At 43.5% G+C, this 27,754-nt stretch overlaps 1 protein-coding gene across 11 annotated transcripts in view; it reads right to left on the minus strand.

Moving 5' to 3' along the window:
* Nucleotides 1-25,669, minus strand: part of TRIM16 (tripartite motif containing 16) — a 54,500-nt gene extending 28,831 nt beyond the window's left edge. The window contains exons 1-6 of one of the 11 annotated variants that reach the window (XM_025361116.1): nucleotides 25,554-25,669; nucleotides 24,398-24,519; nucleotides 24,216-24,313; nucleotides 21,946-22,034; nucleotides 20,013-20,160; nucleotides 19,615-19,716 (exon numbers count right to left, since the gene is read on the minus strand). Coding sequence is in view for 4 of the 11 variants with exons in the window: in XM_025361121.1 (XP_025216906.1) it covers nucleotides 20,435-20,650; nucleotides 21,946-21,978 (249 nt within the window). In the remaining 7 variants the exon portion in view is untranslated. Of the gene's footprint in view, nucleotides 1-19,614; nucleotides 19,720-20,012; nucleotides 20,161-20,235; nucleotides 20,651-21,945; nucleotides 22,035-24,215; nucleotides 24,327-24,397 lie in introns of those variants that run through there. The other 10 variants (XM_025361111.1, XM_025361120.1, XM_025361118.1 and 7 more) reach the window with 10 other exon arrangements.
* Nucleotides 25,670-27,754: the final 2,085 nt, after the last annotated feature.

Genomic DNA, 27,754 nt, shown 5'->3' on the forward strand with positions numbered 1-27,754 from the left:
AGGTGTGGTTCGGGATTCCTTTCCGGAATTGAGGGAGGAATCCCCACCCCGAATTCTGATGACTCAAATGCTACCAAGAGATGTGGTAGGCAATTGGTAGTAGGCAGGTAATTATTCAGCTTTCACCCCGTTGGGTCTGTGACAAATAATCCCACCAATGGACAAACTCTGAAAGTTATGTCCTCTGAAAGGATATAAGCAATGCCTGCCAACAGGACCCCTCCTGGTTTAGGGGTTTAAGGCCATCACTCTGAGGACTCTAGGTTAACTCAAGGAAGAAGAGTTTTCTTAACCCAAAGACTCTCTCTAGCAGTTTCTGGCTAAAAAAGCTATCCAAGCTTTTTTTTTTTTTTTTTGTGCTAAGCAAAAGCAGCCTTTCATTTGTCTCTTCAGAAATCTCACTGGATTTTTTTCTTCATTTGTACCTCTGCTGAGTCACGCAGAGCTATGACTCACAAACACAGGTAATATTTGTCCACCCGACTTCAAGACAAATCAGCCCATCAGACTGAGAGAAATAAAAATAATATAATAAACTGATCGTAACCCTGAATTTGATTAATTTATGGGACTGTACTTTATTGAGCTTATGTCCTCCCCCTTTTCTGGAATTAAAGGTCTTATCTTTTCTGAAATAATAGCAATGAGTATAGGACTGGGAATGTCTGGAACAGTGATATCTAAGTCAGTCCTCCAAATTCGCTCAGCAATTTTTCTCGTAAAATCTCAAAGTCTGAGAACCACAGAGCTGGAAGTCACATCACTCCTCCAGAAACCAGCCCAGAATTTTCCTGGCTTACCTGGAGGTGCGGGCCCAGTGAACTTTCTGGTTTGGGGTCACTATCAGCAAACTGGTCTCCAGCCCTGTCTTTCTCCTAAAATAAGATGGCCTCTTGGATCACTTTGGTAATTAATTACCACTAACAAAGGAACAAAATAAAGGTGAGAAGAACAGCGGATTACAGACACTAAGGGCTGTTGCTCCTAGTCTCAGAACACGATTGTTGTGATGACGGCTCCTCCCCAAGAAGGAGGGGCTGTCCCAGGGCACTGCACGTGCCTTCCCTTCACAAAGACAGGAGGACACACCTGTTGGTACAGAAGACGAGGCCGCCAGCTCAGTACCTGGCACACAGCCTGAAGGACCCACTACTGGATGAAGAAAACACCGAAGTCAGCTTCAACTGTGCCCTCAGCGACAGACATCTGCCAGTTAAGGAGGTGCAGCACAGTCATTTCTCCCCTAAGCCTCTGAAGGTCTAGTCCTGGGCAGTTCTAGGGTTCTCTTTTGTCTTCCAGTGGGGTGTGGCTGTGGTGCACAGGCACCACTTTGATCACTTCTCAGACCACCCAAGCTTACGGGGCCAGAATTAGCAGCTGGACCACCTAGAAACCTACTTGGGGGAGTCTGCAATGCCCTGGAAATGGAGAGCTCAAGAATTTGACTACATCTCAAATGACCTTCAGTAAATTCCAGACACAAGGGCGTGACATTTTATGCGGCACATAGCACGTTTGAATGATGCTTTGTTGAACCTCCATATCAACCTCTGTAATAACTCTAACATTGGTATGAAACCCAAATAATCACACAAATCTAACTCTAATTACCTTTATGGGTTTTGCCTAAAAATGTCAAAACAACCTACACATAATAAATGAAGTAAATCTTTAAAAAATCTGTAACAAAAGTTCTCTTGTCCTGGGACAGGAGATGGTTTCCCAGGCCGGCTCCCCTGAGGCCCTGAGCCAATTGTTGTTTCAGCACTGTTGGTTTTCTAGAACTTGGGCAGCTGTCCAGCTCCCAGTCAAAATGGGCACCTCTAATCTTGCTATTTGCTGGGATACCACACATTCCAGGAAGCCGTACTCACCTTCGAAAAGGGCAGACTTATCTCAGGCCAGGTGTGAACGCCTCCAGGGCACTGAGAGAAGCAGCTCAGCAGCTCAGCAAGGCCAATGGCCAGGGCGGGGCAGGCTGGGCTTGCTCGACAGGAGCACACAGGTAGGCAAGCGGACAGACACCTTCAGGTAGCAACAAGTTACAGGGTGGGGGTGAGGGTCCTTTTGCTTTTACTAGTGAGGTATAGCCCTTCAGTGTTGGAAGGAATCTCAGGAAACCATCCCCTCCACCCTTCACCTTCCCAATATTTACTGAGAGGTTTGTTTTTTCTTTTTTTTAAACAATAAGTAAGGACGGCTGACCTAGATCTCTCAACAAAGGAAGGAAAAAACATTGTTCATTCAAGGGCCAAAAATGTGCCCCTCCCTCGATTGCTGTGGCCAGGGCCAGAGGACGAGCCGGTTTCTTTATAAATAACATAGTCGGCCTCAACCAAATCCCCTATGGATGGCTTATGTCTCAGCAGCCACTGAAGCTCAATTCTTCATTCCACTTCCTCTGGGACACTCATTTGCTCAAATGGTTTTGATTTCCACCTCCCTGCTGAAAACCAGATGGTTAAACACTCCATATTTCTATACCCTGATTGTCTGCGTGGAGGAAGCCTAATATCTGTATGTGGGTTTCCTGGGATGAGAGGCAGCCCTCCTCCAAGCATGTGCATAAACTCAGGAAGCAAAGAAAGCAGCAAGAATGCTCAAAAGAACACAGAGGGGCCAGGCGCAGTGGCTCACACCTGTAATCCCAGCACTTTGGGAGGCCGAGGTGGGCAGATCACAAGGTCAGGAGATCGAGACCATCCTGGCTAACATGGTGAAACCCCATGTCTACTGAAAATACAAAAAATTAGCCAGGCATGGTGGCGGGCACCTGTAGTCCCAGCTACTCAGGAGGCTGAGGCAGGAGAATGGCGTGAACCCGGGAGGCGGAGCTTGCAGTGAGCCGAGAGCGCGCCATTGTACTCCAGCCTGGGTGACAGAGCAAGACTCTGTCTCAAAAAAAAAAAAAAAAAAAAGGGAACACAGAGGGGATATTGCCTCCGTGACAGCGAAATAACCACTGCCTTGCCAAGAGTGTTTTAGTAGGAAGGAAACAGCCATATTAATCAGAAGACTTGGTAAATGGTATATGTTATAGAGGGCTCCTGTTATGGTCAGAAAGAAAATCTGGAGTTAGAAGTGTTAAGTGGTCGGAGTCCTGATCCCAGCACCTTTTAGCTGTGTGACCTTGGTAGGTAGCTTACCTCTCTGAATCTGTTTCCTTCTCTAAAATGGGGATGTAATATCTGCTCCAATAACCTTACAAAAACCTTACAGTTTGTGAGAAAATGAAAGTGAACACATCATGCAAATACAAAGAAACTTGCATGCTAATCATATTATGGGCACAAACACAGCAGGATTTGAGAAGCTGAAGGCTCCTTCCAGTGAGTTCTCTTAAGCTGTGAGACAAGACACTGGCCAAGGATCACCCTCCTCTCTCTAAAATGTAAGAAAACCCCAACTTCCCCAGAAGCCTGTCACATTTATAGGCAACATTCTTATTTCGCAGCTCCTTTCCCTATGTACTAAGCAAGGGTCTTGGACCTGCCCGACCCCTCCTCTCAGCGTTTCTTGGAGTCCCTGGAGCACTGTCTTCCACTGGGCACCTTCTTCTCCTACCATGGCTGCCTCTGATGCCCTGCAGTCCAAACGGTGCCCAGGTTGCCTGGTAATGAAGTATAATATATTCTGTTTGTGAGACGAAGCCCAGAGCAAGGATGCCTGGTACAATGTGTCCCTCCAATGTTACGGAAACTGCTCATTCTCTCTTTACTCAGAGCGCCTTTTCTCCCTTAAGCTCCATGATGCCACAGAAGCTGGCTTGAGAGCAGATCCTAGTGATAGATTCTGGCCTACTTAGAACCACTTTCCCACTCTGACCCTGAAATTCTGAGGTGTAGCTAAGCTTATACTTAACTCCTTCTCTCAGGATGCGTTTTCTATTAGGAGGCCCCTGCTGGGGTGTCCCGCAAGTGCACTACACAGGCCCAGGCATCTGAATCCCAAACTAAACCTCTGTTCTAAATACCACCTGGAAGAATATAGCTTTCTGTTTTTTCTTCCACAGTTTAGAAAACATGACCCTCCAACATCCATGCACTCCAGCTCCCAGGATGGGCTCCGTTTATCTGCACCAGACTTGGTTACTGCAGCCTGCCGGCCAGTGGTAACTGTTTCAGGGATGAAGAAGTCTTCGCAAATTTAAGCTGATGATGTATGAAAAGAACATTGATGGAGTGTCCTCAGCTCTTAAAAGAGATATTTGGAAAACCAGCCTCTTTCTCCATGAGGAGTCAGAAATGGGGACTCCCATTTGACTCCCAACGATGGAGTCAGAATTTAAATGCACACTTGTGATTCCAAAGCTAAAAAAGGTACTGAGGGGGACCTTCTTGTGGATCCTGGGATAGGAAGTGGCTGCTCCTGAGTCCCTCCAGTTTTCATGAGTCCCAGATTCCTTACCACGACTTCACTGGGCTTTCTTTAAACTTCATGATACTCACCCGTTTCTTCTACTATTTACACACATTGCACACATTCTATTTTGAATCTCTTGGTTTTCAGTTCTTAAATTTCATCTTTCCCATAGTTAGACCCTTAGAACATGCCAGCCTCAACTCCCAATCAAAGAGCATTTCTAGCACAAAGCTGTGATTTTCATTCATGTGTTGTCTCAAGCTTGAGAGCAGATCTGCCTTTGAAACCTGCCACTGCTGCCGCCACCACCACCAGCACCATCACAGCTGACTACCCATTCTGTGCGGGACTGTGCTAAGCCGGGAATACATTATCTCCATGAGATAGGGTTTTACAGATGAGAAAACAGTAACTTAATGAGACTGGGTAACTGGCCCAAAGCCATGATATATGGTGGAGTCAGAATTCAAATGCACACTGGTGATTTCAGGGCCAGAAACAGTCTTGGTAGGCTATGTGGGGACATTCCAGCTAATTCTGGGATAGGGCAGGGCTACTCCTAGGTATCTTACAGTTGCTCAGTAGAGAGGGAGGTGGTGACTCACTAGCAGATTTGTGAGTTTCTTTAGACTTGGGCTGGTGGTGAAGAAGCTGGGCTGTGAACCCTCAGTTCCTAACTGACCTTCAGCTCTGTCTTCTTGGGAGCCTTCTCCTCCTCAAGAGAGGAGGACCAGGGCACAATACCCCCTCGGGAACTGGCATTTCTTCTTTCTCCTGAAACATCTTCCCTCATTTTAACTCTTTCCCAACCACCCAAGTGCCCTCTGGATATGTCCATTTGTCCCAGAGTCTGGCCTGGCCTGGCAAATAACTTGGAAAACATTTGCACATGGCACTCTCCTCTCCACTCAGGATCGCTCCATTTATTCATTATTTATTCTGCATCCATTAGATGCTGAACACTAGATACTTATTTGTGGAGGTCACAAAATAAGTATAGAATATGACACAAGCCCTGCCCACGAAGAGCACAGCTGCCAGTCCTATATTTACAATATCTCTGGAATTCCACCTTCCCTTCTAATTTGACTGATATTTTTGCTTCTCAGGCTGCAGAGGCCTTCTGTGAATCATGAGAACCAACGTGAGGACTAGGTCAGTAAGCTGAGGTTAAAGACATAGAAAAACGGAAAGAGCCCTAGGGACACTGTTGAGCTGTTAAACTATCTAAACTGCTTGTTTTCAGGCTTTAAGTCATATAAGATAATGTGTCCTTATTGCTCCAGCCGGAAGCATCCTAAATGATACACTCTCTCCAGGTGCCAAGAAAGATGCCAAATAGCGGCCCAAACTGTCTCCTTACAGCTTGGGGTCCAAAACGGGAAAGGACCTTGTCCCTACTGGTCTCCATACAATGAATGCCATGAAAGAACTCTGGCCGATCCTGTTCCCTCCGCTTGCCCACCCCTGGGTCAATCACGTGTCTGGTCAGATGCAGTGCTGTCATCAGCCCAGGATGCTATATCGGGTTATGGGTCTCCCGTGTGGCCACAAAGGAGGGCACTGTGTTTGATTAAAACCACACGTGGTGTGTACAGGCCCCGTGGTGAATACAAGCAGACCACAGCAACACATCCGCTAAGATGGGGTTTAAAAATGAAGTTAAGATTTGCTTCCGAGATCATCTATGAAAGCAGAACAGGTTCCAGGAGCCAGACACAGTAGCGGCTGTACGGCAGAAAGGGTGGTACAGGTGGATTTCATACACTGATACTTAAAAAGGGAGAAAAGGGCAAGAGATCCATTTTAAGGCTGAAGAAGCAGCACAGGTGATCCCATCTTCTCTTCTAGGGCAGAGAAGCGGGCATAGGTGAAACTCAAAACAGAGCATGTAGTAGGACTGGATGTAGCCTTAGGGAACCTAGGCTTGGGTTAAGCTGAAAAAGTATGAATCTATTCAGCATCAGGTTTGGCCACAACTGGTTACAGAATTTGTAAAGCACAGAAGTAAATATGAGAGCTGGAGGAGAGTGAGAGTAGTCAAAGCCAGCCAGGCATGGCGGCTCACATCTGTAATCCTAGCATTCTGGGAGGCCGAGGTGGGCGGATCACTTGAGGTCAGGAGTTTGAATGACAACAAAGGTAGGCAAAACACTGATGTGATCCAGACAGAGATGACCTGTGGCCACACACGCCCTGTTCTGTTTAGATCTGCGCTCTCTCCCCAGCAGGACCCATCGGCTCTAGCGTCTCAGAGCTAGACAGACGACATCCTGGAAAATGCGCCTTGGGGAGGCTTCCTGAGTGACGTGGCTCCTGTCACGGTATCAATGTCATGATGTGTCTTATATCTGCTGCCCCGACCAAGAACCAGGAAACACTATTTCCAATGACTTCTAGAGCAAGTGTGCTCCCCCTGCCACGCCGGACTTGACTATGTGGCTTCTCGATCTGTGTTGGGTTGGAAGGCTTCTGCTTGGTGCCTCTCTTGACATCTATATTGACCTATTGGTTTTGTTTCCCTCAGTTGAGAGTAGAGATACTGGTAGCTACATCTTTCAAATACGGTGTGGCTTCATCTTGGGAACCTAGGGAAGAGTGTGTTCATTCTGTCCTCATAGACTAGAAACATATGCCTGTGAGGTGGATCCAAGGGCAGTGGTCACTCACTAGCAGGTTTGTGAATGTTTCTTTAGACTTGGGCCAGTGGTAGAGCAGCTGGGCCGTGCATCCCTCAGTGCCTATCTGTGGGAGGGTAACATCACACTGGGCAGAAACACACAACCCACACCCTCCAAGGTTATGTCAGAGTGGTAAGGATGACAAATCTGTGTTCTGGAGACTTTACTTCCTGTGCCACTCTCCATTCCAAAAAGTGAAGGTAGGTGTTTTGGCTTTATTAAAGAGTACATTAAAAGGCAGAGGCAGGGCCGGGTGTGGGGGCTCACACCTGTCATCCCAGCACTCTGGAAGGCCAAGGTGGGCGGATCACTTGAGATCAGGAATTCGAGACCAGCCTGGCCAACATGGTGAAACCCTGACTCTACTAAAAATATAAAAATTAGCCAGGTGTGGTAGCATGCGCCTGTAATCCCAGCTACTTAGGAGGCTGAGGTGGGAGGATTGCTTGAACCTGGGTGGCGGAGGTTGCAGTGAGCAGAGATGGCACCATTGCACTCCACCCTGGGCAACAGAGTGAGACTCCATTTCAAAAAAATAAAAATAAAAAATGGCATAGGCAGTTGGGTGGTACTGTAAACCACCTGCTCAACAGGGTGTGTTTGCTTCTGGAAAGTTTTATTATTTGCTTTTCTAAGCTGCTGCTATACAAGTCACTGGAAACCAACTTTTCATTATTTAATGGCATGAGAAAAGGATCACATTAAGTAGTTTTAAAAAGGCTGTAGAGTGGATTGTACACTATGGGCCCAACTAAGTCAAAAGAATAGCTTTAAGTGTATGTATGTGTAAATGTATACACCAGGAAGAGATAAAAATGGTAATGTTGGGTATCTGCATGAAATCATTGTAGGTAGTCACCTTTCTGTGCTTTCCTATGTTTTCTAATTTGTAAAATAACAATGCATAATTTAAATAATTAGAAAACAGTAATGTAAAAGCAAATCTGTTTGTTGACACAGCTCCTATGGTGGCTCAGTGAGTGTCTTCACCAACAGAGCCACCCAGGATCTAGGAGTCAGAAGACTTGGGCTGATTCTCAGCTCAGCCATTTGCCTGACACTCACTAGAAGCTATCTGCCTGCAGAGACTCAAGTTTCTTCACCTGTAAAATTACAGTACTATCTGTTTTGTCTGATTGTTGGGGTTACTGTAAGATTCTAAGTTAGAAAACAACGCTGGGTAGAGTGGCTCACGCCTGTAATCCCAAAACTTTGGAAGGCCTAGGTGGGTGGATCACAAGGTCAGGAGATCGAGACCATCTTGGCTAACGCAGTGAAACCCCGTCTCTAATAAAAATACAAAAAATTAGCTGGGGGTGGCGGCGGGCACCTGTAGTCCCAGCTATTCTGGAGGCTGAGGCAGGAGAATGGTGTGAACCTGGAAGGTGGAGCTTGCAGTGAGCTGAGATGGCACCTCTGCACTCCAGCCTGGGTGAGAGTGCGAGATTCCGTCGGGAAAGGAAAGGGAAGGGGAAGGGGAAGGGGAAGGGGAAGGGGAAGGGGAAGGGGAAGGGGAGGACATAATGTATCAGGAAACCAGATAATGAATGGGTAACATTCAAGTGATAACACATTCTCCTGGCTGCCCACATCTCGGTGGCCATTAGTTTTCAGTCCAATTTTCTAATTCCTCTTCCTCTGCCTGAAAAGGTGAGAGGCTCTTTGAAGTTCAACCCAAGATCACTTCTTCTTCCCAACCTAATCTCTCTTCCTAGATGAGCTCATCCATTCCTACGACTTCAGTTACCACCTGTTTATGGCTCATAAACTGATGTCTCAGCTCAACTTTCAGACCTGTATATCCAACTACTTTCTAAGTATAAAGACTTGACTTTCTCACAGGCACCTTGAATCTAATGCATCCAAAATTAAATGTAAGGCCTTCCCAGATCCCACCACAACAAATTTGACCCTCCTCATGGTTCTTTTCTCAGAGATTGCCACCAGCACCCAACTAGATTACAAATCAGAAACCCAGGGAGCATCCCTACCTCCACTCTTTCCCTCACAACCCATGTCCATCCCATCACCATTTTACATCTCACACATCTCCAAACCCTTTACCTTTTATATTTCCACTGCCATTATTAGAGTCCAAGCCATCATTGTCTCTCACCTGGATTATGGCAATAGGCTCCACACTAGAATTCCTACATCTACTCATTGCTTCTGCCAATCCATTCTCCATTCTGCATCCAGAGAAAGCTTTTCATTTATGTATTTATTTATTTTTATTTTTTAGAGATAGGGTCTCACTATATTGCCCAAGTTAGACTCGAACTCCTGGTCTCAAGTGATCCTTTTGCCTTGGCCTCCCAAAATGTTAGGATTACAGGCGTGAGCCACTGTACCCACCCTTAGAGAAAGCTTTTTTACCTCAACTTTATTGAGGTATAATTTACACGCAATAAAATTCACCTATTTTAAGCGTCCAGGTGAATGAGTTTTGACAAATAACTCCATTCTGGTAACCACGACCCAGTCAAGATAGAGAATATCTGCAGCACCCAGGAAGCTCCCTCATGCCCTCTTATTCAACCTTTCTACCATGCCTGGTTCCAGGCAACTAAGAATCTGATTTTCATCATTATAAATTAGTTTTGCTTGTTCTGGAACGTCATATAAATGGAAACATACAGTAGGCACTATTGTGTCTGGCTTATTTCACTCAATAAAACATGTATGAGATTCACCCATGTCATGGTGTGTATTAGTAGCCTGTTGTTTTCATTGCTGAGTAGCATTCCATGCTATTTCTATAGCCAAGCGTCTTTACCCATTACCCCGCTGATGAGCATTTGGTTTTGTTCTACATTTGGGCTATTTGGTATTATCTTTTCCCCATACTTTTACCAGCCTACTTGGCTCTTGACATTCAAAATGCATCTCTTACAGACATCATGTAAGCAAGTCTTGCTTTTTATTCAGTCTAATAATCTCTTCCTTGGTGGGGGTGGGTGGGATGGAGCAGAACTAATAGGCTTATGAATGAGATAAGTCTAAAAGCATAAAGTATTTGTAGAGGCTTGCCTTCCTTCGTCTTACATAAACTCCAGGTACCTGTTGCTAACCCAGTGGTTCTAAAAGCATGATCTGTGGACCCTTGATGCTTCGCTGAGACCCTTTCAGGGATGTGCGAGGTCAAAACTATTTTCATGATAATACTTGAGTATTCTTTGCCTTTTTCACCATATTGTCATTTGTGCAATGATGCAGGAGCAATAGTGAGTAAAACTGCTGGGGCCTCAGCACACATATCAAAGCAGTGGCACCAAACTGTGCTAGCAGTCATTGTACTTTTCCACACACTCAAAAATTGAAAATAAATTTTAAAAAGAAGCCAGTTACACTTAAGAATGTACTTGACAACAACAGTAAAAATTATTAATTTCATTATATCTCAAATCTCGAGTACCTGACTTCATAACATTCTAAGTGACAAAATGGGACTTCTGATGGTTTTCCAGCAAAAAATGTACATGTGCAGTTGTGTAAGATGCAAGAAGTAGCTTTTTTTTTTTTCCCAGAGAGAATATTTAATCAATTAACTTCCTGATACATATCTATGACTTTCCTCTTCCTATATGTTTTGGCTGACTTCTCTTTGAATGCTTCTTCATCTAAGAATTCTATCATTTCTATGGAAAGAATAAATTCTCTACCATGGTAGATCAAACTCTTTTTTTAAGAGTTCCTATACACCCCACACCCAATGGGGGTACATAAGACCCTTCAATCTTTCTACCATAGGGGTATACAATACCCCTACTGTTAACATCTTATGTTACTCTATGATAGCTGGTCACAATTAATGAACTAATATTGATAAATTATTAACTGAAGTCCATTCTTACTCAGATTTCCTTGGTTTTTCCCAGTGTCCTTTGTATGTCCCAGGATCCCACTGTGACACTGTTCTATTCTCAATCCCACAGTAGCCGCTATCTCGTAACCCTTGAGTGATCCCACCTAGCTCACATTCAGCTTGCTTCTCAACCTTTGACTTACAAGGGACTTATCCATGTACTTGTGGACGCTCTTATACAACTCCCTCCTCTCTGTATCTCACCCCGCACTATCTGTCTGCTTCCGCTGCTCTGAAACCCGATCTCCATATCCTCCACTCAGTGGGACCACTGTGCTCTACATGGACTCCAGCTATCTGTGCCATGGTTGGGAGTAGTTCTAAGACAGAAAGTTGGGTGATCATGGGGTTCACCTCATGAGGTTCCCTCTGTCTGGGATCAGTAGTTTTGTGCGACCTATTGTCCACTGCCTGAAAATATTGTCTCATCTATTTTGTCATGTTGTATAGCAGTTTATGGTGGGAGGGCTGGCCCAGTACCAGTTACTCCATCATAGCCAGAAGCAGAAGTCCAAAGAAAGCTTCAAAAAATGTTTAAGTCTGATCATGTCACTTCTCTGGTTAAAATCTTACCATGGCTCTAAGAATAAAGATCCAAATTTGAAAATGGCCCATGGGGTCTTGTATGATCTGAGCCCCATCTGTGCTCCAGCATCATTCCCCCTCATTCCCCCTCCTCCTCATGTCCTCGTTCCTTCCTTAGCCTCTGGCCTTCCTTCACTCCCTTGCTGTTTTCTCCAATCTCTAGGCTTTTGCACATGAAAACACACCGCCTAACATTTTTCCCATTCTTCTTCACCAACCAGCTACAAGCCACAATAAATAAAACACTGTGAAACTAGCACAGCATTACATGGAACAGAGTCCAAAAACAGACTCATATATGTATATATTTCAACTCAGTGAGAAAGGGAGGAATTATTCACTAAGGACAGTTAGTTCCATTGGCTAGCTATGTTATCCTTAACTTACCCCATATTCAAAAAGAAACTTCAAAGCATTAATAAGCAAAATGTATAAGGAGCTACTCCAAATTGATAAAAAGAAAGCAATCCAATAAAAATGGAAAAAGGAAATGAATAGGCAATTCATGGAAGAACTACAAATAACTGATAAACACAGAAAAAATAAACACAGGAAAAGACATTCAACATTATTAAGAATGAAATATAATAAAATATATATTAAAAATAAAATCTTGACAGTATCCAATGTTAGGGAGAGAAAAAGGCACTCTGCTACACTGTTAGAGTATAAACTAGTACAGCCAATTCATCAATATTTTAAATGTACTCTGACCCAGCTCTCACATTTCCAGGAATCTATCCTACGGAAATAGCGGCATGACCACTGCATTGCCTGTATCAGGAAAAAAACTGGAAAGAACCCAAATGCCCATTAATAAGAATATATAGAAATTATAGGACATCCATACATCAGAACACAATGCATCCATTTAAAAAATGAGATACTTCTAAATTATTTTTAAAGATGTCTACAGTATAATGTTGAAAGTTATGAGTTGAAAAACAAAACAGTACACTACTAGTTATGCATGCGTACATACACACGCACAAGAAAAGAATCTAAAAAGATACACATCAATTCTAAAGGGTAGGATTTGAAGGGGGAACTCAGGAACCCCTTTCTTTTACTTATACACTTCTACAGTATACTATTTGAATCTGTCACAAAGAATGTTTCACTTTTGTAATGTAAAAAACATTCAAGCGTACTTTTTGAAAAAGAGAATAGATTTGCTATTACAATCAACTGCTCAGGGTGAATTACTATAGTTTGAGTTTAACCTGGCAGCAGGAGGCTGTACCGCCACCTCGTGGGGATATACCGCCACAGTAAATTGCTTATCTAAAAATTTCTGAATCTCAGTGCTACTGCCGTTTTGGGTGGGACAATCCTTTTTTGTGGGGGCTGTCCTGTGCGTTGTAGGACGATTAGCAGTATTCCTCGCCTCTATCCTCTAGGTGCCAGTAACACTCCCTCCGCCAATTGTAACAACCAAAACTGTCTCCAGACACTGGCAGTTGTCTCCTAGAGGGGGAAAAATCACCCCTGGTTGACAACCACTAATGTGAAAGAATCAGTCTTGTGAGTGCAAAGTAGAGAAACAAAAGGTGTTCTTTCATTCACTCATAAGAATATCACACCAGGTAAAGTCTTCATGAGATAATTTCCTCGTGTCGGTTAGAATGAGTGTTCTAACCCACAGGTGCACGCACACAGAATTATTTTCATAGCTTGGAGATATTCTGCAGTTTAAATTTAGTAACAAGAAAACCCATTTTCATCCAGTAAATCCCCAATTGCCACAGGGCAGAAGCAACAAGGATGAAAAGCCTATCACATGTGTCCAGACTCCATTCCCAGGCCCAGGGCAGGACTTCAAAGCACTCTGTACCATGGCCTCATCACAGCGCTCCAGTCAGTAACTAACTACTACTTAATGTAAACCAGCTCCCTCCTGTCCCTCATTCAGCCACTAATTTCCTCCACTTCCAAGCGTCTCTATGCCCATTGCTCTCCCAGATGCTCTCTATGGTCTACATGTCACAGAAAGGTCATTTTTTGATGCAGGGCGGGGAGGTCTGTGGAAGCTCAGCTCCGCTATTCACTGCCCTCACCCCAAATAGCATAGGCATATCATTTAACCTTTCCAGATCTCCATCTCCTCACTCGCAAAATAAAAGGCCCATATTAGATATTCAAAGTTCCCTTTTGGTTCTAAAATCTATGAACAGGGATGATAACAAACGATCCACTGTAGGCTTTCTATACAATTGTAAGTATTTTCTCCATTAAGGATTATTCTACATGCAATTAAGTTGGTGTTACTGGGAATCTTTTTAATTTCTAGTGTTGGGGTCCTATAAAAACCGTGATACTGAAGAAGCAAAGAATCCTAAGCCATGGCTTCACTATACAGTTACTGTATTTCCAGGGTTTTGTTTATGTCAGTGTACCTCATCTGATAACAATAATATACAAATGAATATTGTCTAATGTCTTCTCGTTTGCACTATAGTCATATTTATTCCAGGCCTAATATATGAAGCTGATTAAGGTTAAGTGGATTTTTTTTTGGACTTGGATTAATCTGGTGTGCTTCTTAATTCACCGTGTTGCTGTATCCTAACAATCTTCCTACTAGGATAAATTGGCATATCGTCTGATACAGTCAACTTTGGCAAACGAAGCAAAAACATTCAGGGAGAGGAATAAACTAGCACACGAATGAACTGGCTGGGCCTCTAGACTCACTGGAGTCACGCTCTTACACAAGGTTACTTCCGTAGTCAGTGTGCAAGATGCAAATAGGGCAATACCAATATTGTCTTTATAAATCCTTGAATTTGCCCATAAAATACAGCTAGTTTTGTGTATAGCTCTGATAATAACTCATGTATAAATAGATAAATAAATAATATAATTTTATGCAGGTGTGCAAAATATAATTTTATAGTATTCTTTTTTTTTTTTTGAGACGGAGTTTCACTCTGTCGCCCAGGCTGGAGTGCAGTGGCGTGATCTCAGCTCACTGCAAGCTCCGCCTCCTGGTTTCACGCCATTCTCCTGCCTCAGCCTCCCGAGTAGCTAGGACTACAGGCGCCCGCCACCATGCCCGGCTAATTGTTTGTATTTTTAGTAGAGATGGGGTTTCACCGTGTTAGCCAGGATGGTCTCAATCTCCTGACCTTGTGATCCACCCGCCTCGGCCTCCCAAAGTGCTGGGATTACAGGTGTGAGCCACCGCACCCGGCCAACTTTATAGTATTCTTAATTACACTAATTTATCTTTTGGTTTGGGGGGTATATCTTGGTGCATATGGGTGAATTCTTGTTAAGTAAAATGTAAGTAGGAGATGATTTTTCCTGAGATGTTTATCTCAAGCCACTGTATTCTGCATAGATGACTCTTGGCAAAACATACCCAGCAGTCATCAAATATATGATATATATCTAATAGGTCAAAGGTCCTAGAAGAATGACTTTTCATTGAAAAACTCTATTTCATGTGTTTTTTTTTTAACCGTATGTATTATTTTGTGTAAAATCAGCAACAAAAGACCTAAACAAAGATAGGTTTCCCTCATGATGACAATGATGTTAAAATCATGATCCCTGATGATGTTAAAATTGAGAATAAGGCCGGATATTAGTATCAAACCAGAATTGTCATGTTTCATAGGCATATGTGAGTGATATAAATAGTGAGCAGTACTGGTATTCAGAGGAGGAGATTATTTTCAGTGACAGTGGACAAGGAAGAAGTGAGGGTGGAGGTGATACCTTAAGCTGGGTCCTAAAGGAGACTAACTTGCAAACTGAAAAGAGTGATAAAGTGACAACTGGCTCTTAACTTAAAGAAAACCTAACAAGTATTAATGCCTCCTTCAAAAAGACAGAAAGCCCTGCTTTAATCACTAAATATCTCTTCCTGCAATCCTCAAATCAAGCCTGGGGTCACCCTAGTTAGTTTATCACAACAGTGCAAATTATTCAGGATAATTTGCTTGGAGGAATTAATTTAACATGTAAATTAATTTTCCCTTCACTGGACACATATCAGCCAAGCATACAGGCAATTTTAACATATAAATTATAAAATTAGACACTCACGATTTAAAAACTAAAGAATCCAGATTACCTACCAAAAAGAGATCAAAATATCAGAACATGTACTATCTAAAGCTCCAAATCAAAACCCTGCCCCAGACTTTACCATAACCAAACAAACACACAGAGCTTTAGCTTGGTTATAAAAGGAGAGGAATTATATTCTCCATCATGAAGGGTAAGTGTGGTCTACACTACAGCACACAAGAGAGAATCCTGTTATAGAAATATCCAAATGCTGGGCATGGCGGCTCATGCCAGTAATGCCAGCACTTCAGGAGGCCAAGGTGGGCAGACTGCTTGAGCTCAAGAGTTCAAGACCAGTCTGGGCAATATGGCAAATGCCATCTACAAAAAATACAAACAAATCAGTCAGGCGTGGTGACGTCTGCCTGTGGTCCCAGCTACTTAGGAGGCTGAAGTGGGAGGATCAAGGATCCTGGGAGCTCAAGGTTGCAGTGAGCTGTGATGGCGCCACTGCACTCCAGCCCAGGCAATAGAGCAAAACCCTGTTTCAAACAAACAAACAAACAAACAAACAAACAAACAAACAAACAAATCCGAGAGGAGAGTAGAAGCATAGACCACACTACTAACAGTATAGTCAGAGTAAACTGAAACAAAACCAAAAAGGCTCTGTAAGTCCCAGTCCCAGTCGTAACATTTCTAGAACTGTTCTGATTTCAAATATTTTGTCACTATGATGTCCTCGAAATTTTAATATTTCTGGATCCAAATTATATTTAGGCTACAAGAGAATTATACAAATTCACTATAGTACAATCCACGAATTCATGCAATCCACCCATTCTAGGACAGACCTTTAGTTCAAGGACATCTGTATTGAGTTTTTAGTTCTAAAACAAATTACCACAGATGAGGCCTCTGAAGGAACAACAATGATTTCCACCAATCCAAAGCTAACCGGCGCCAGGAACAATGTTTGGAAATGACTTTGTTACCGAAATTGTTAACAAACATTACTTTAAGAAGCCCTATTCTAATGCAGACACTTTTATAGATGATCCTCTCCACCCCCTTTCAATTTCTTAAAATTACTAAGGATTTTGGGCATTTCAAAAATTATTTCCAGATATTACCATTTATTCAGAGTGGTCTGTCTCAATGCTAATTTTCAGAACAAAAATCTTTTCTTCTCTAAATTCAGTTGTGCCTTCTGTAATTCAAGCCCTGTTGAATTTCAAGCTGTACTAACACGGACTTCTTTAAATAGAAGAGAAGGATAGGAAAGCAGGTGAGGAGAGAGTTCAGAATAGCCCTTGTAGTGAGAAAAATAGAAAGCACGGAAATCTCAGGTTGTGGCTAGTACATTGGGAATGATACGGGAAAGTCAAGGGACTCCAATCCTATACAATTGGATTACTCTCAGGTAACTGAAATGCACCTAAAACAGGAAAAGAAAAAAAAAAAAGGCAGGGAAAATAATTCATGGAAACCTAAAAAGTGACTCTAACATCAGTTTAAGCTTAGGAAGATTTGAAAGAAAAAAAAAAAAGTTTGCATGTATGTGTTGAGCCACAGTGTAACCAAAAAATAATGCCTGGCTTTATTAGGTACACATAACATTTCTTAGAGCCATATACAGGAATTTTCATCAGGCAGCCTCAAGTAACTCAATCTGGTGACAGTCTGATACAAATTCATATGACTATTTTTTTCTAAAACGTTTTCTAAAAGTGTTGACTAAATCTTCCCTAACTCTTGTGTTGGGATTGCATAATAGTTACTATGTAAGGCTGTCAGTTTCCAAGATAAATGGTTCTTACTTTCTGAGAAGTGATAGTTATAATTTCAGCCTTAAGGAAGGGGAAAAAAAAGAAACAAAATTCTAAGAAAGGGGAGATGGGAAAAGCAAAATAGATTCCTCATCAACAGAAGACACAATAGGCTGGGCGCAGTGGCTCACGCCTGTAATCCCAGCACTTTGGGAGGCCAAGGCGGACGGATCACGAGGTCAGGAGATTGAGACCATCCTGGCTAACACGGTGAAACCCCGTCTCTACTAAAAATACAAAAAATTAGCCGGGCATGGTGGCGGGCGCCTGCAGTCCCAGCTACTCAGGAGGCTGAGGCAGGAGAATGGCGTGAACCCGGGAAGCGGAGCTTGCAGTGAGCCGAGATTGGGCCCCTGCGCTCCAGCTTGGGTGGCAGAGCGAGACTCCGCCTCAAAAAAAAAAAAAAAAAATTGAGCTTTAGAGTCTATTAGGATATTCCAGATTTCAGTTCAGTATTTCTTCACTTGGATTTGTGATATTCTGATAGCTTTGCAGGAGAAAATAACTAAGGTAGGAGAGGGGGGAATTTTCATCCCTTAAAATATAATAGAAAAGCATCGCCACTGTGACAACCTATGAAAGTATAATTCTTTGGTATTTAACAAAATGAAGAGTCTGAGTGGATTTGCCCAGACATTCAGGTAGATTCTCCACTGTGAAGTCTCTGATGTCTAATGAGGGGGCTGAACTACACCTGAAAGCTCTGCCACATTTATGTGACAGAACTCATACTGGAGAAAAACCCTACAAGTGTAAAGAATGTGGTCAAGCCTTCGGTCAGAGCTCAACTCTTACAAAACATACAAAAGTCCACACTGGAGAGAAACCCTACACCTGTAAAGACTGTGGGAAAGCCTTCAGCCAGAGCTCATCTCTTACCCAGCATCAGAGGGTTCATACTGGAGAGAAACCGTTTGATTGTTAGGAGTGTGGAAAAGCCTTCAGTAGAACTGCCCATCTTACCCAATATCAGAGGATCCACACTGGAGAGAAGCCCTGTGTATATATAAACACATATGTACATATACATATGTATATACATACATACATATATATTATGTTTATAATAGAATATAAATTATAAAATTATATAATTGTATCTTCTGTTGATGAGGAATCTATTTTGCTTTTTCCATCTCCCCTTTCTTAGAATTTTCTTTTTTCCCCCCTTCCTTAAGGCTGAAATTATAACTATAGTTTTAGTATATATACACATATATATTTGCATATATACTATAAAATATATGTACTATATACTATATAGATATATTTGTTTGTTTATTTATTTTTTTGCAGATACTTGAATGTTTGTGTTCATTAGGGTTCCAGGCTCTCTTGTAACTCTTTTTGTGCTCTTTGGGTGATATTATCCACTCCCATGGCTTCAATTACCATCCATTCTCAGGCAACTCCCAACTCTGTATCACCAGTTAAGATCTCTTTCCTTTACTAAGATACATTTGGCATGTCCTCCTCATATTCATCTAGCCTCCAGACATCACCACTTAGAGCAAGTTTTCTCAACTGCAGCACTATTGACATTTTAGACGGACATGTCTTTGTGTGGGGCCCTGTCCTGTGCATTGTAGGATGTTTAGCAGCATCCCTGGACTCTACCCATGAGATGCCCATAGCACACTTCAGACACGGCCAAATGTCCCCTGGGGGGCAAACTTGTCCCTGGTTAAGAACCACTGGTTTAGACTTATTACAGACACTTCAAACAACTTAAGATACACTGAACTCATCTTCCACCTGCTAAACTTGCTACTTCTCCTGTGTTCTCCATCTCAGGGAAGAGAACTTCCATTCACTTACACATCCAAACCAGAAACCTGAGAATTTTCTTTGTCTGTTACTCCCTCACCTCTCAAATCTATACAACAAATTATGTCAATTTTATAACCTTAAAATTATTCAAATTATTTCCTTCTCTTAGTATTTCTTAGACAGCAGAAAACTAGGTAGGATGAAGACATAGTAAATGAAGAAGTGATTCCAGTTACTAAAGAGGAAAGGGGAATAGCCTCATAAAATGCCTCAGGATGAGGCACAAAGGTGATCTCCGGATTATGTGTTGGTGTTATAACTTTAAGGAGGAAGTATCTCTTCCTTGAGTCTGGGAAGAAATAGAGGGGTAAGCTATTACGATTCTGATGTGGTCAAGTGAAGATGAGACTGCAGGGGGATTCAACATCTTCTACAGGCCTGGAGGATTTGGGAAGAACCCCTAACTCTTATTTCTAAAGATGCAATCTGCCTTGTTCTCACTTGCCTGTACAGCTGCTTCTTGGCACCTCTCCCTCCTGCATGTGCGTTCGTGGGTTTACCACTTCTTCCAACTGGGAGATGATAGCAGGTTTGGAAAATGGACATCCTACTAAGAGACACAAACAGAATGTAATTTTAAGTTCAAAAGAGAAAGGACCACCCTATTCTCAGTCCCACTCTGTTGCATTTTAGAGAGGAGAAAATGAAATAACTAATTGTCAAAAGCAATTAAATAATTTCTACCCAAGTAGGGTGAGAAACAGTTTAAGGATCTGATCTGGATTCTGTGGGGGAAAATAACCAAAGCCTCATTTGTTATCATCCCCTAATAGAAGCAAGGGAATCTTTAGAAGGCAAAGGTATCCTGAAAGGTCAATCTGGGGTGGAAGAACCCAAGCTTACCCAAGGAGACCAGGTTCCTACAGTTCTCCAGCATTATATCTCTGTACAAGACTCTCTGAGCAGGCTCCAGTTCTCTCCATTCTTCCTCAGTGAAATTCACAGCCACATCCTTGAATGACACAAAGCCCTGAAACACCTGCATGAGGTTCTGAAGAAAAAGTTAAATGAGGGATAATTAGGGAAGACTAATGGGATGGAGAGGAAATAGATTAAACTATGTTCACAGTGTCAAAGACAAGATTTTATTGACTCGTATATTAAAGAATCTTAAAATCTTAAAATGCGTATACCCCTTTGACATAATTTGATAGTTTTATTTTACAGTAATTTTATACATAGAACTCAATTACAAGAAAACTATTGGCGGGGTGCGGTGGCTCATGCCTGTAATTCCAGCACTTTGGGAAGCCAAGGCGGGCAAATCACAAGGTCAGGAGATCAAGACCATCCTGGCTAACACAGTGAAACCCCATCTTTACTAAAAATAACAAAAAAATTAGCCAGGCGTGGTGGTGGGCACCTATAGTCCCAGCTACTCGGGAGGCTGAGGCAGGAGAAGGGCGTGAACCCGGAAGGTGGAGCTTGCAGTGAGCTGAGATCGCGCCACTGCACTCCAGCCTGGGCGACAGAGCGAGACTCTGTCTCAAAAAAAAAAAATAGAAATAGGCCAAACTTGAGAATCATATCTAGGAAAGAACTTTGAGTATAAGAAGCCTTTAATTTTTTGTGGAACAACATCTCCGTGATTTCAATGTACTGAATTTTTTCCTGTGCCAGAGGAATCAGTATCTTGCTTTGATTCTAAGTCATTTATATCACTAACTTTCTACAAACCCTTCAAGATTCTACTCAGCCTTCAGGGCCCACATCAAATCTTACTACTTTCATTAGCCTAGGAGCTGCTTAAAAGAACTTTATTTTTTTATTTTTTTGAGACGGAGTCTCGCTCTGTCGCCCAGGCTGGAGTGCAGTAGCCGGATCTCAGCTCACTGCAAGCTCCACCTCCCGGGTTTTACGCCATTCTCCTGCCTCAGCCTCCGGAGTAGCTGGAACTACAGGCGTCCGCCACCTCGCCCGGCTAGTTTTTTGTATTTTTTTAGTAGAGACGGGGTTTCACTGTGTTAGCCAGGATGGTCTCGATCTCCTGACCTCGTGATCCGCCCGTCTCGGCCTCCCAAAGTGCTGGGATTAAAGGCTTGAGCCACCGCGCCCAGCCTTAAAAGAACTTTAAAATGCTAGTTGAATGAATAAAACCTTCCTAAATCTCTCTCAGCCAGACACATTTGCTCCTGCTCCTCCAACTCTAAAAAGCATTTTCCCTAAGACACTTTATTATTGAGTAGGCCCTTAATAATAAGGGCCCTTAATAATAAGGTCCTTAAGAATAATAAATCTGCTGGTTTGTGCCACATAGATTTGTGTACATCTTTTCTCCCCAAAATATTCTAAACAGATGGAAGAAAGAAATGCCTCACGTGCCTTCGCATATCTACGCCAAATGTCTCAAGTGAACAAAAAAAAGCTTGATTCTCACCCAACCATGTTCTAGGAGTCATGCTCCTCAATTATCTGCTAAAGAGGCCTCATTCCCACCCCGCCGCCCCCATCCTTTCTCTACACTGCCAACTGATGGGCAAGGCTACCAAGCCGCCTGACCTTCACTGCTGCTGCCATACAACTGAGGAACACTCGAACGCCATCTCGTTGGCAGTCCATCCCACCCACTGGATCCTTTCCTTTCAAACTGCTGTGGCTAATGCGGTTGACAAGCTTCATGCTAAGAGTAAGAAATTTGCTTCAGGAATTAAAATAAGATTTCCAAGAAGAGAGGAAAATCCCCAATTCAATTACAATAAGATTTCCGAGAAGAGAGGAAAATCCCCAACTCAATTAAAATAAGATTTCCGAGAAGAGAGGAAAATCCCCAACTCACCTGGGACTCTGCTGTCCGGCAAAGAGCAGCCATATTTTCCTTCTCAAGACACCTCTTTTGGGAAACGGCAGGGTCCTCAGAAGGCAGAACTGGGAGGAAATCGACATAAAGGAATCTGGTTTATCTTCACATATCTCAAACCTGTGAGTTTAGAAACAGCCACTTATGACAAAATGTGCCTCTGACCTTGGCTGTCCATAGCTTGAAGGATTTTACAGACATCTATATAATGAGACTTCAAAGATAATCTCAGAGGATAGAAGGAACGTAAACTTAGGGAAAGGTACGACCATTAACTGGGTTCAGGATCTGCGTGAGCCACTGCTCTGAAAATGAGGTTCCTTGGGACCAAAAAACCCTAAAACAAGAAGTGTAATGTTACAGTTGGAGAGGTGCTTAAAGACCTCCAGGCTCAACTCCTTTATTCTCAAATGGAGAAAGTGACCAATTTTATAGAACAAGAAAAAGGGAATCACAGCAGCAAAAGGCAGCAGTGCCCACCCCAGCAGTCATGGTCACAGACACCTTCAGCCACCCCATCGTGAGTATTCCAGGCCCACGGTGAGTCTGTGGCCATCTTAGGTCTGTTCCACCACACACGCTCCACTAAATTGCATGTGTCATATCATTCACCCCTGCGTCCTAAACACCAAGCACAGTGTACTTGGCAGACAGTAGTCCCTAAGTATTGTGAACGAATTAATGAATGAGCCCCAAATTCCCTCGGTCTGATTCTATGCCCAACAAGCAACCTTCCGCTCAGAATTTACTTCTCCATTTTGATTTTTTGCCTGTAGGGAGAAAACTGCTGATCATATTACCTTTGAGCACTTCTTTGAGCTTATCTCTAGGTAGTAGGGTTACATGCTATTTATCTTATTCTACATATCAATCTATATTTTCCTAATATTTTACAGTTTATTATTTCTTTGATCCTCTCTCCACCCACCTCCAAAAAGCAGTACTTAAAGCTCCTTGTGGATGTGTTTGGGGGAAGAAGTAGTTCTTTCTAGGCCTCAGTTATTATCAAGTACAGGGTTTCACAATTTTGTAGAATTCATGCCTCCTGTAATCCTTTGTCATTGGAACTCTGGCTCCGGAGTCTGCCTGCCTGCTGCCTTTACATCCTGGTTCTGTATAACCATAGCCAAGTTTCTTCTGGGCTTCCGTTTCCTAATTTTAAAAAAGAGAATAATGGCCAGGCACAGGGGCTCATGCCTGTAATTCCAGCACTTTGGGAGGCCAAGACGGGCAGATCACAAGGTCAGGAGATCAACACCATCCTGGCTAACACGGTGAAACCCCGTCTCTACTAAAAATACAAAAAAAATTAGCCAGGCATGGTGGCGGGCGCCTGTAGTCCCAGCTACTCAGGAGGCTGAGGTAGGAGAATGGCGTGAACCTTGGAGGCGGAGGTTGCATTGAGCCAAGATTGCACCACCCTGGGCAACGGAGTGAGACACAGTCTCAAAAAATATAATAATAATGGTACCTACCCTGCTACAATGTGCGTTAATGCACATAAATGGCCCAAACCAGTACCTGGTACAGAATAAGCACTCAGGAAAGGTCATTTAATCATCAGTTAATTATTACTCTCAATATTTTCTGCATATCAACATTAACCAAGACTTTATGGCACTTTCTTTCTATACTTTGTTTTACAAGGAAAAAAGGTACAATCGATATGTTTGGTCCTACTCCCAAATCCAACTTCCCCACAAGATGCCTGTGCCCTCCCTGTACTGGACACTGGCAATCAGTGGGAGCTAAGGTAGAGTTAGGAACTCCTAAGTTCCAGGACTTCCAGAAATCAGAGGGCCTGAGGGCAGGATATTGTAGGAGAGCCAAACAGACTAGAGATAGACTATGGAAGTCCCTTCTAATCTGGGACATCCCTTTGTATCTCCTTAAGAGAAAGCACTTTTTGAGAGCAAACCGAAAGAGAGCCAAGGAGCAGTCCCTAATTCTGCCAGAAATGAGCAGCAGGGCCATGGACCCTGGGGACGCAGGCCCCAGCTCTACCCCTGAGCTCATAGAAGGTTCAAGTGACTAAGGCTCTCCCATGTGCTGTAATGCCAAATCAAGTCATCAGCCTCTCCATACCTATTTCTTTCTCCTCTTCCAAGGAGTCTGACTTATCCCCCCTCATCCTTCAGAGAGGCAGGTGGCATAATGGAAAGAGTATGGAAGTAAGGTATCTTGTTTTTTCAGAGTTTCAAATTAAAAGGGAATATTAGTAAAATCACTACCATTCTTCGCACACTCACCATGCACCAGGTGCTTTCCATAAATCACTATTTACAGATGAAGAAACTGTTAACTTGCCCAAGGTCTCTGTGCTGCCCACATACATTTTATAAGGTTTCTGTAAAGAAAAACTAAAATGAGGTTGTGTGTGCACACTGTAGATTCTCGGCTAATGGCAAGACCCTTTATTTCTATTTCTTACCTCTGTTCTGGAGTTTGCAGGTCCAGTCCTCCATAATCATAGCCTTTGCTACACTATTTGGGTGTAGCAACCTTTCCGTTCTCCACATATCTTCCTGGGAATTGCCAGCATTCTCCCAGAAACTCTGGCAAGAGATTCTGGATTGAAGTTTTTTCCTTTTTCATTGTATTTCTTTTTTCATTCTCTGAGACTCTATTCAGAACACAGAGTCTGAAGCAGTATCTTTTGAGCCAAAGCTAAACTCAAGAACTTCAGCAGCCATTTAATCTTCAGGAAGCCCTAAACACAGGCAAGTCTCAGTACCTTTATACCACCAGGGCCCTGCAGAGTCAGACGCTGGGAACATAGACAGCTAGTTACAGACAGCAGTAAAGATACTGTGCCTGCTGAATACAAAAGTGCAGGGTGGTGGAAAGTGCCCTGCTGGGAGTGCCTGGATTCTAATTTCCACTATGTGCTAGTTGGCTGGGTGCCCTACAAGTTACTTTTCCTTCTTGGGTGTTTCCTTCTTATGAACAAATGGGGAGATGGATGCCTACTATTAATAAAAGCGACAACTGATTGATCCCTTACTTGGTGTCTGGCCCTGTGTCAACTGTTGCATGTCAAAATTTCATTTAATCCTCACAACCACCACTTAAAAGTAGGTAAAACAAACCTCAAATTACAGGTAAAGAACACAAGACACAGAGAGTAACCTGCTTACACTCACATCAGAGCATTTTCTCTGAAAATCTAGATAAACGAATCTCTGATATCCATCTCCTCCCACGTTCACACTGTCAGTCTATAAAACGGTTCCACCACACTGCAGGCTGCAGAGACATAAGAGACGCATTGGTGCCTAACCTGTTCCGGGCACGGGAGCCTTGGACACGACCTGCCTCACCTTCCAGCCAAGTGCTCCAAGTTATGCGGGCCCTCATCCTGTTTCCGAGCAAACAACCCGGAGGTGTCTCAGATAGGAAACACACATACACCCCACTCCCCCACACACAAAACCCAAAGACACGCTCCAGGGGCAGAGGGGGCGCGTCAAGGTGGCCGAGTCCTAGCTCCAAGTAGAAGGAATCAGTCAGATCAGCGGGCCCAGGGAGAGGTCCAAAGGGGAGCAGCTGGGACCCAAGGCTGACAATCCACTGCTGAACACACACACCCTGTCCAGCGTCTGCTCCTCCTCGGTCCAGACACGGGGAGGGACTCTGCTAGGGAGGACAGGGAGGACAGACACTCGCCACGCGAACAACCCCTCCAGACAAAGGGGCCGGAAGCGGAAGTGCGCGCCGAGACTCCTGGGAAATGTAGTCCGGAGCGGCCCGGGCGACAGAGCGAGATTCCCTCTCAAAAAAAAAAAAAAAAAAACTAAACAATGTTAAAAGTGAAGTTATAGAGCAGAATTTTTTTTTTCTTTGAGACGAGTTCTAGCACTGTCGCCAGACTGGAGTGCAGTGGCGCGATCTCGGCTCACTGCAACCTCCGCCTCCCGGGTTCAAGCGATTCTCCTCCTCAGACTCCCGAGTAGCTGGGATTACAGGCGCCCGCCACCATGCCCAGCTAATTTTTTTTTTTTGTATTTTTAGTAGCGATGGGGTTTCACCATATTGGCCAGGCTGGTCTCGAACTCCTGACCTCAGGTGATCCACTCATCTTGGCCTCCCAAAGTGCTGGGATTACAGGTGCCAGCCACCATGCCCGGCCCAGAAATTGTTTCTTATGCTTGGTCTAGTCTGTTTTTAAGAGTCTTGATTGCATTTTTCATTTAATTCATTGAATTCTCCAGTTCCAGATTTTCTGCATGGTTCTTTTTTATATCTCTGTTTAATTTCTCATTCAAATTATGAGTTTTCTTGATTTAATTGAATTGTGTAACTGTATGCTCTTGAATTCCACTGTTTCCTTAAGATTATTATTTTAAATTCTTTTTCTGGGCTGGGCGCGGTGGCTCAAGCCTGTAATCCCAGCACTTTGGGAGGCCGAGATGGGCGGATCACGAGTTCAGGAGATCGAGACCATCCTGGCTGACACGGTGAAACCCCGTCTCTACTAAAATACAAAAAAAAAATTAGCCGGTCGAGGTGGCGGCCGCCTGTACTCCCAGCTACTCGGGAGGCTGAGGCAGGAGAATGGCGTGAACCCGGGAGGCGGGGCTTGCAGTGAACTGAGATCCGGCCACTGCACTCCAGCCTGGGCAACAGAGCCAGACTCCGTCTCAAAAAAAAAAAAAAAGTCTTTTTCTGGAACTTTGTATATTTTCTTTCTTTCTTTCTTTCTTCTTTTTTTTTTTTTTTTTTTTGGCAGAGTCTCACTCAAACGCCCAGACTGGAGTGCAGTGGCATGATCTCAGCTCACTGCAAGCTCCGCCTACCATTCTGCTGCCTCAGCCCCCTGAGTAGCTGGGACTACAGGCGCCCGCCACCACGCCCGGCTAATTTTTTTGTATTTTTAGTAGAGACGGGATTTCACGTGTTAGCCAGGATGGTCTCAGTCTCCTGACCTCGTGATCCGCCCGCCTCAGCCTTCTAAAGCGCTGGGATTATAGGCGTGAGCTGCCGCGCCCGGCAGGAACTTTGTATATTTTCTTATGGTTGAACTTTGTATATTTTCTTATGATTGGTGTCTGTTACTGGAAATTATTGTGTTCTTTTGGAGGTGTCCTGCTCCTTGCTTTTTCATGTTTCATGTGTTTCTACATTTTTCTTTCTTTCTTTCCTTCCTTCCTTCCTTCCTCCTTTCCTTTCCTTTCCTTTCCTTTCCTTTCCTTTCCTTTCCTTTCCTTTCCTTTCCTTTCCTTCCTTTTTCTTTCTTTCTTTCTTTCTTTTTTTTTTGACAGAGTCTTGCTCTGTCGGCTAGAGTGCAGTGGTGAGATCTTGGTTCATGGCAACCTCTGCCTCCCACGTTCAAGGGATTCTCCTGCCACAGCCTCCCGAATAGCTGAGATTACAGGCATGTGCTGCCATGCCAGGCTAATTTTGGTATTTTTAGTAGAGACGGGGTTTCACCATTTTGGCCAGGCTGGTCTGGAACTCCTGAATGAGCTCAAGCGATCTGCCCACCTCAGCCTCCCAAAGTGCTGGATTACAGGCATGAGCCACCACACCCAGCTCTACATTGATTTATACACATAGGATGAAACAATCACCGTTCCAATTTCATGGAGCAGCTTCTGCAGGGAAAGATTTATTCGTATGGGTCTTGGGGTGTTTCTTCAATGGAATGTGTTAGCTTTCGTTCTAGGTGGATGCAGTAGTGCATTCTCTACATAGTTTCTTCAGCTGTAATACATGCTAATGACAGGCTGGGTGTGGTGACTCACTCCTGTAATCCCAGTCCTTTGGGAGGCTGAGACAGGTGGATCAA

Source organism: Theropithecus gelada, chromosome 16 (assembly GCF_003255815.1).
Source record: "Theropithecus gelada isolate Dixy chromosome 16, Tgel_1.0, whole genome shotgun sequence".
NCBI classification, from domain to species: Eukaryota; Metazoa; Chordata; class Mammalia; order Primates; family Cercopithecidae; genus Theropithecus; species Theropithecus gelada.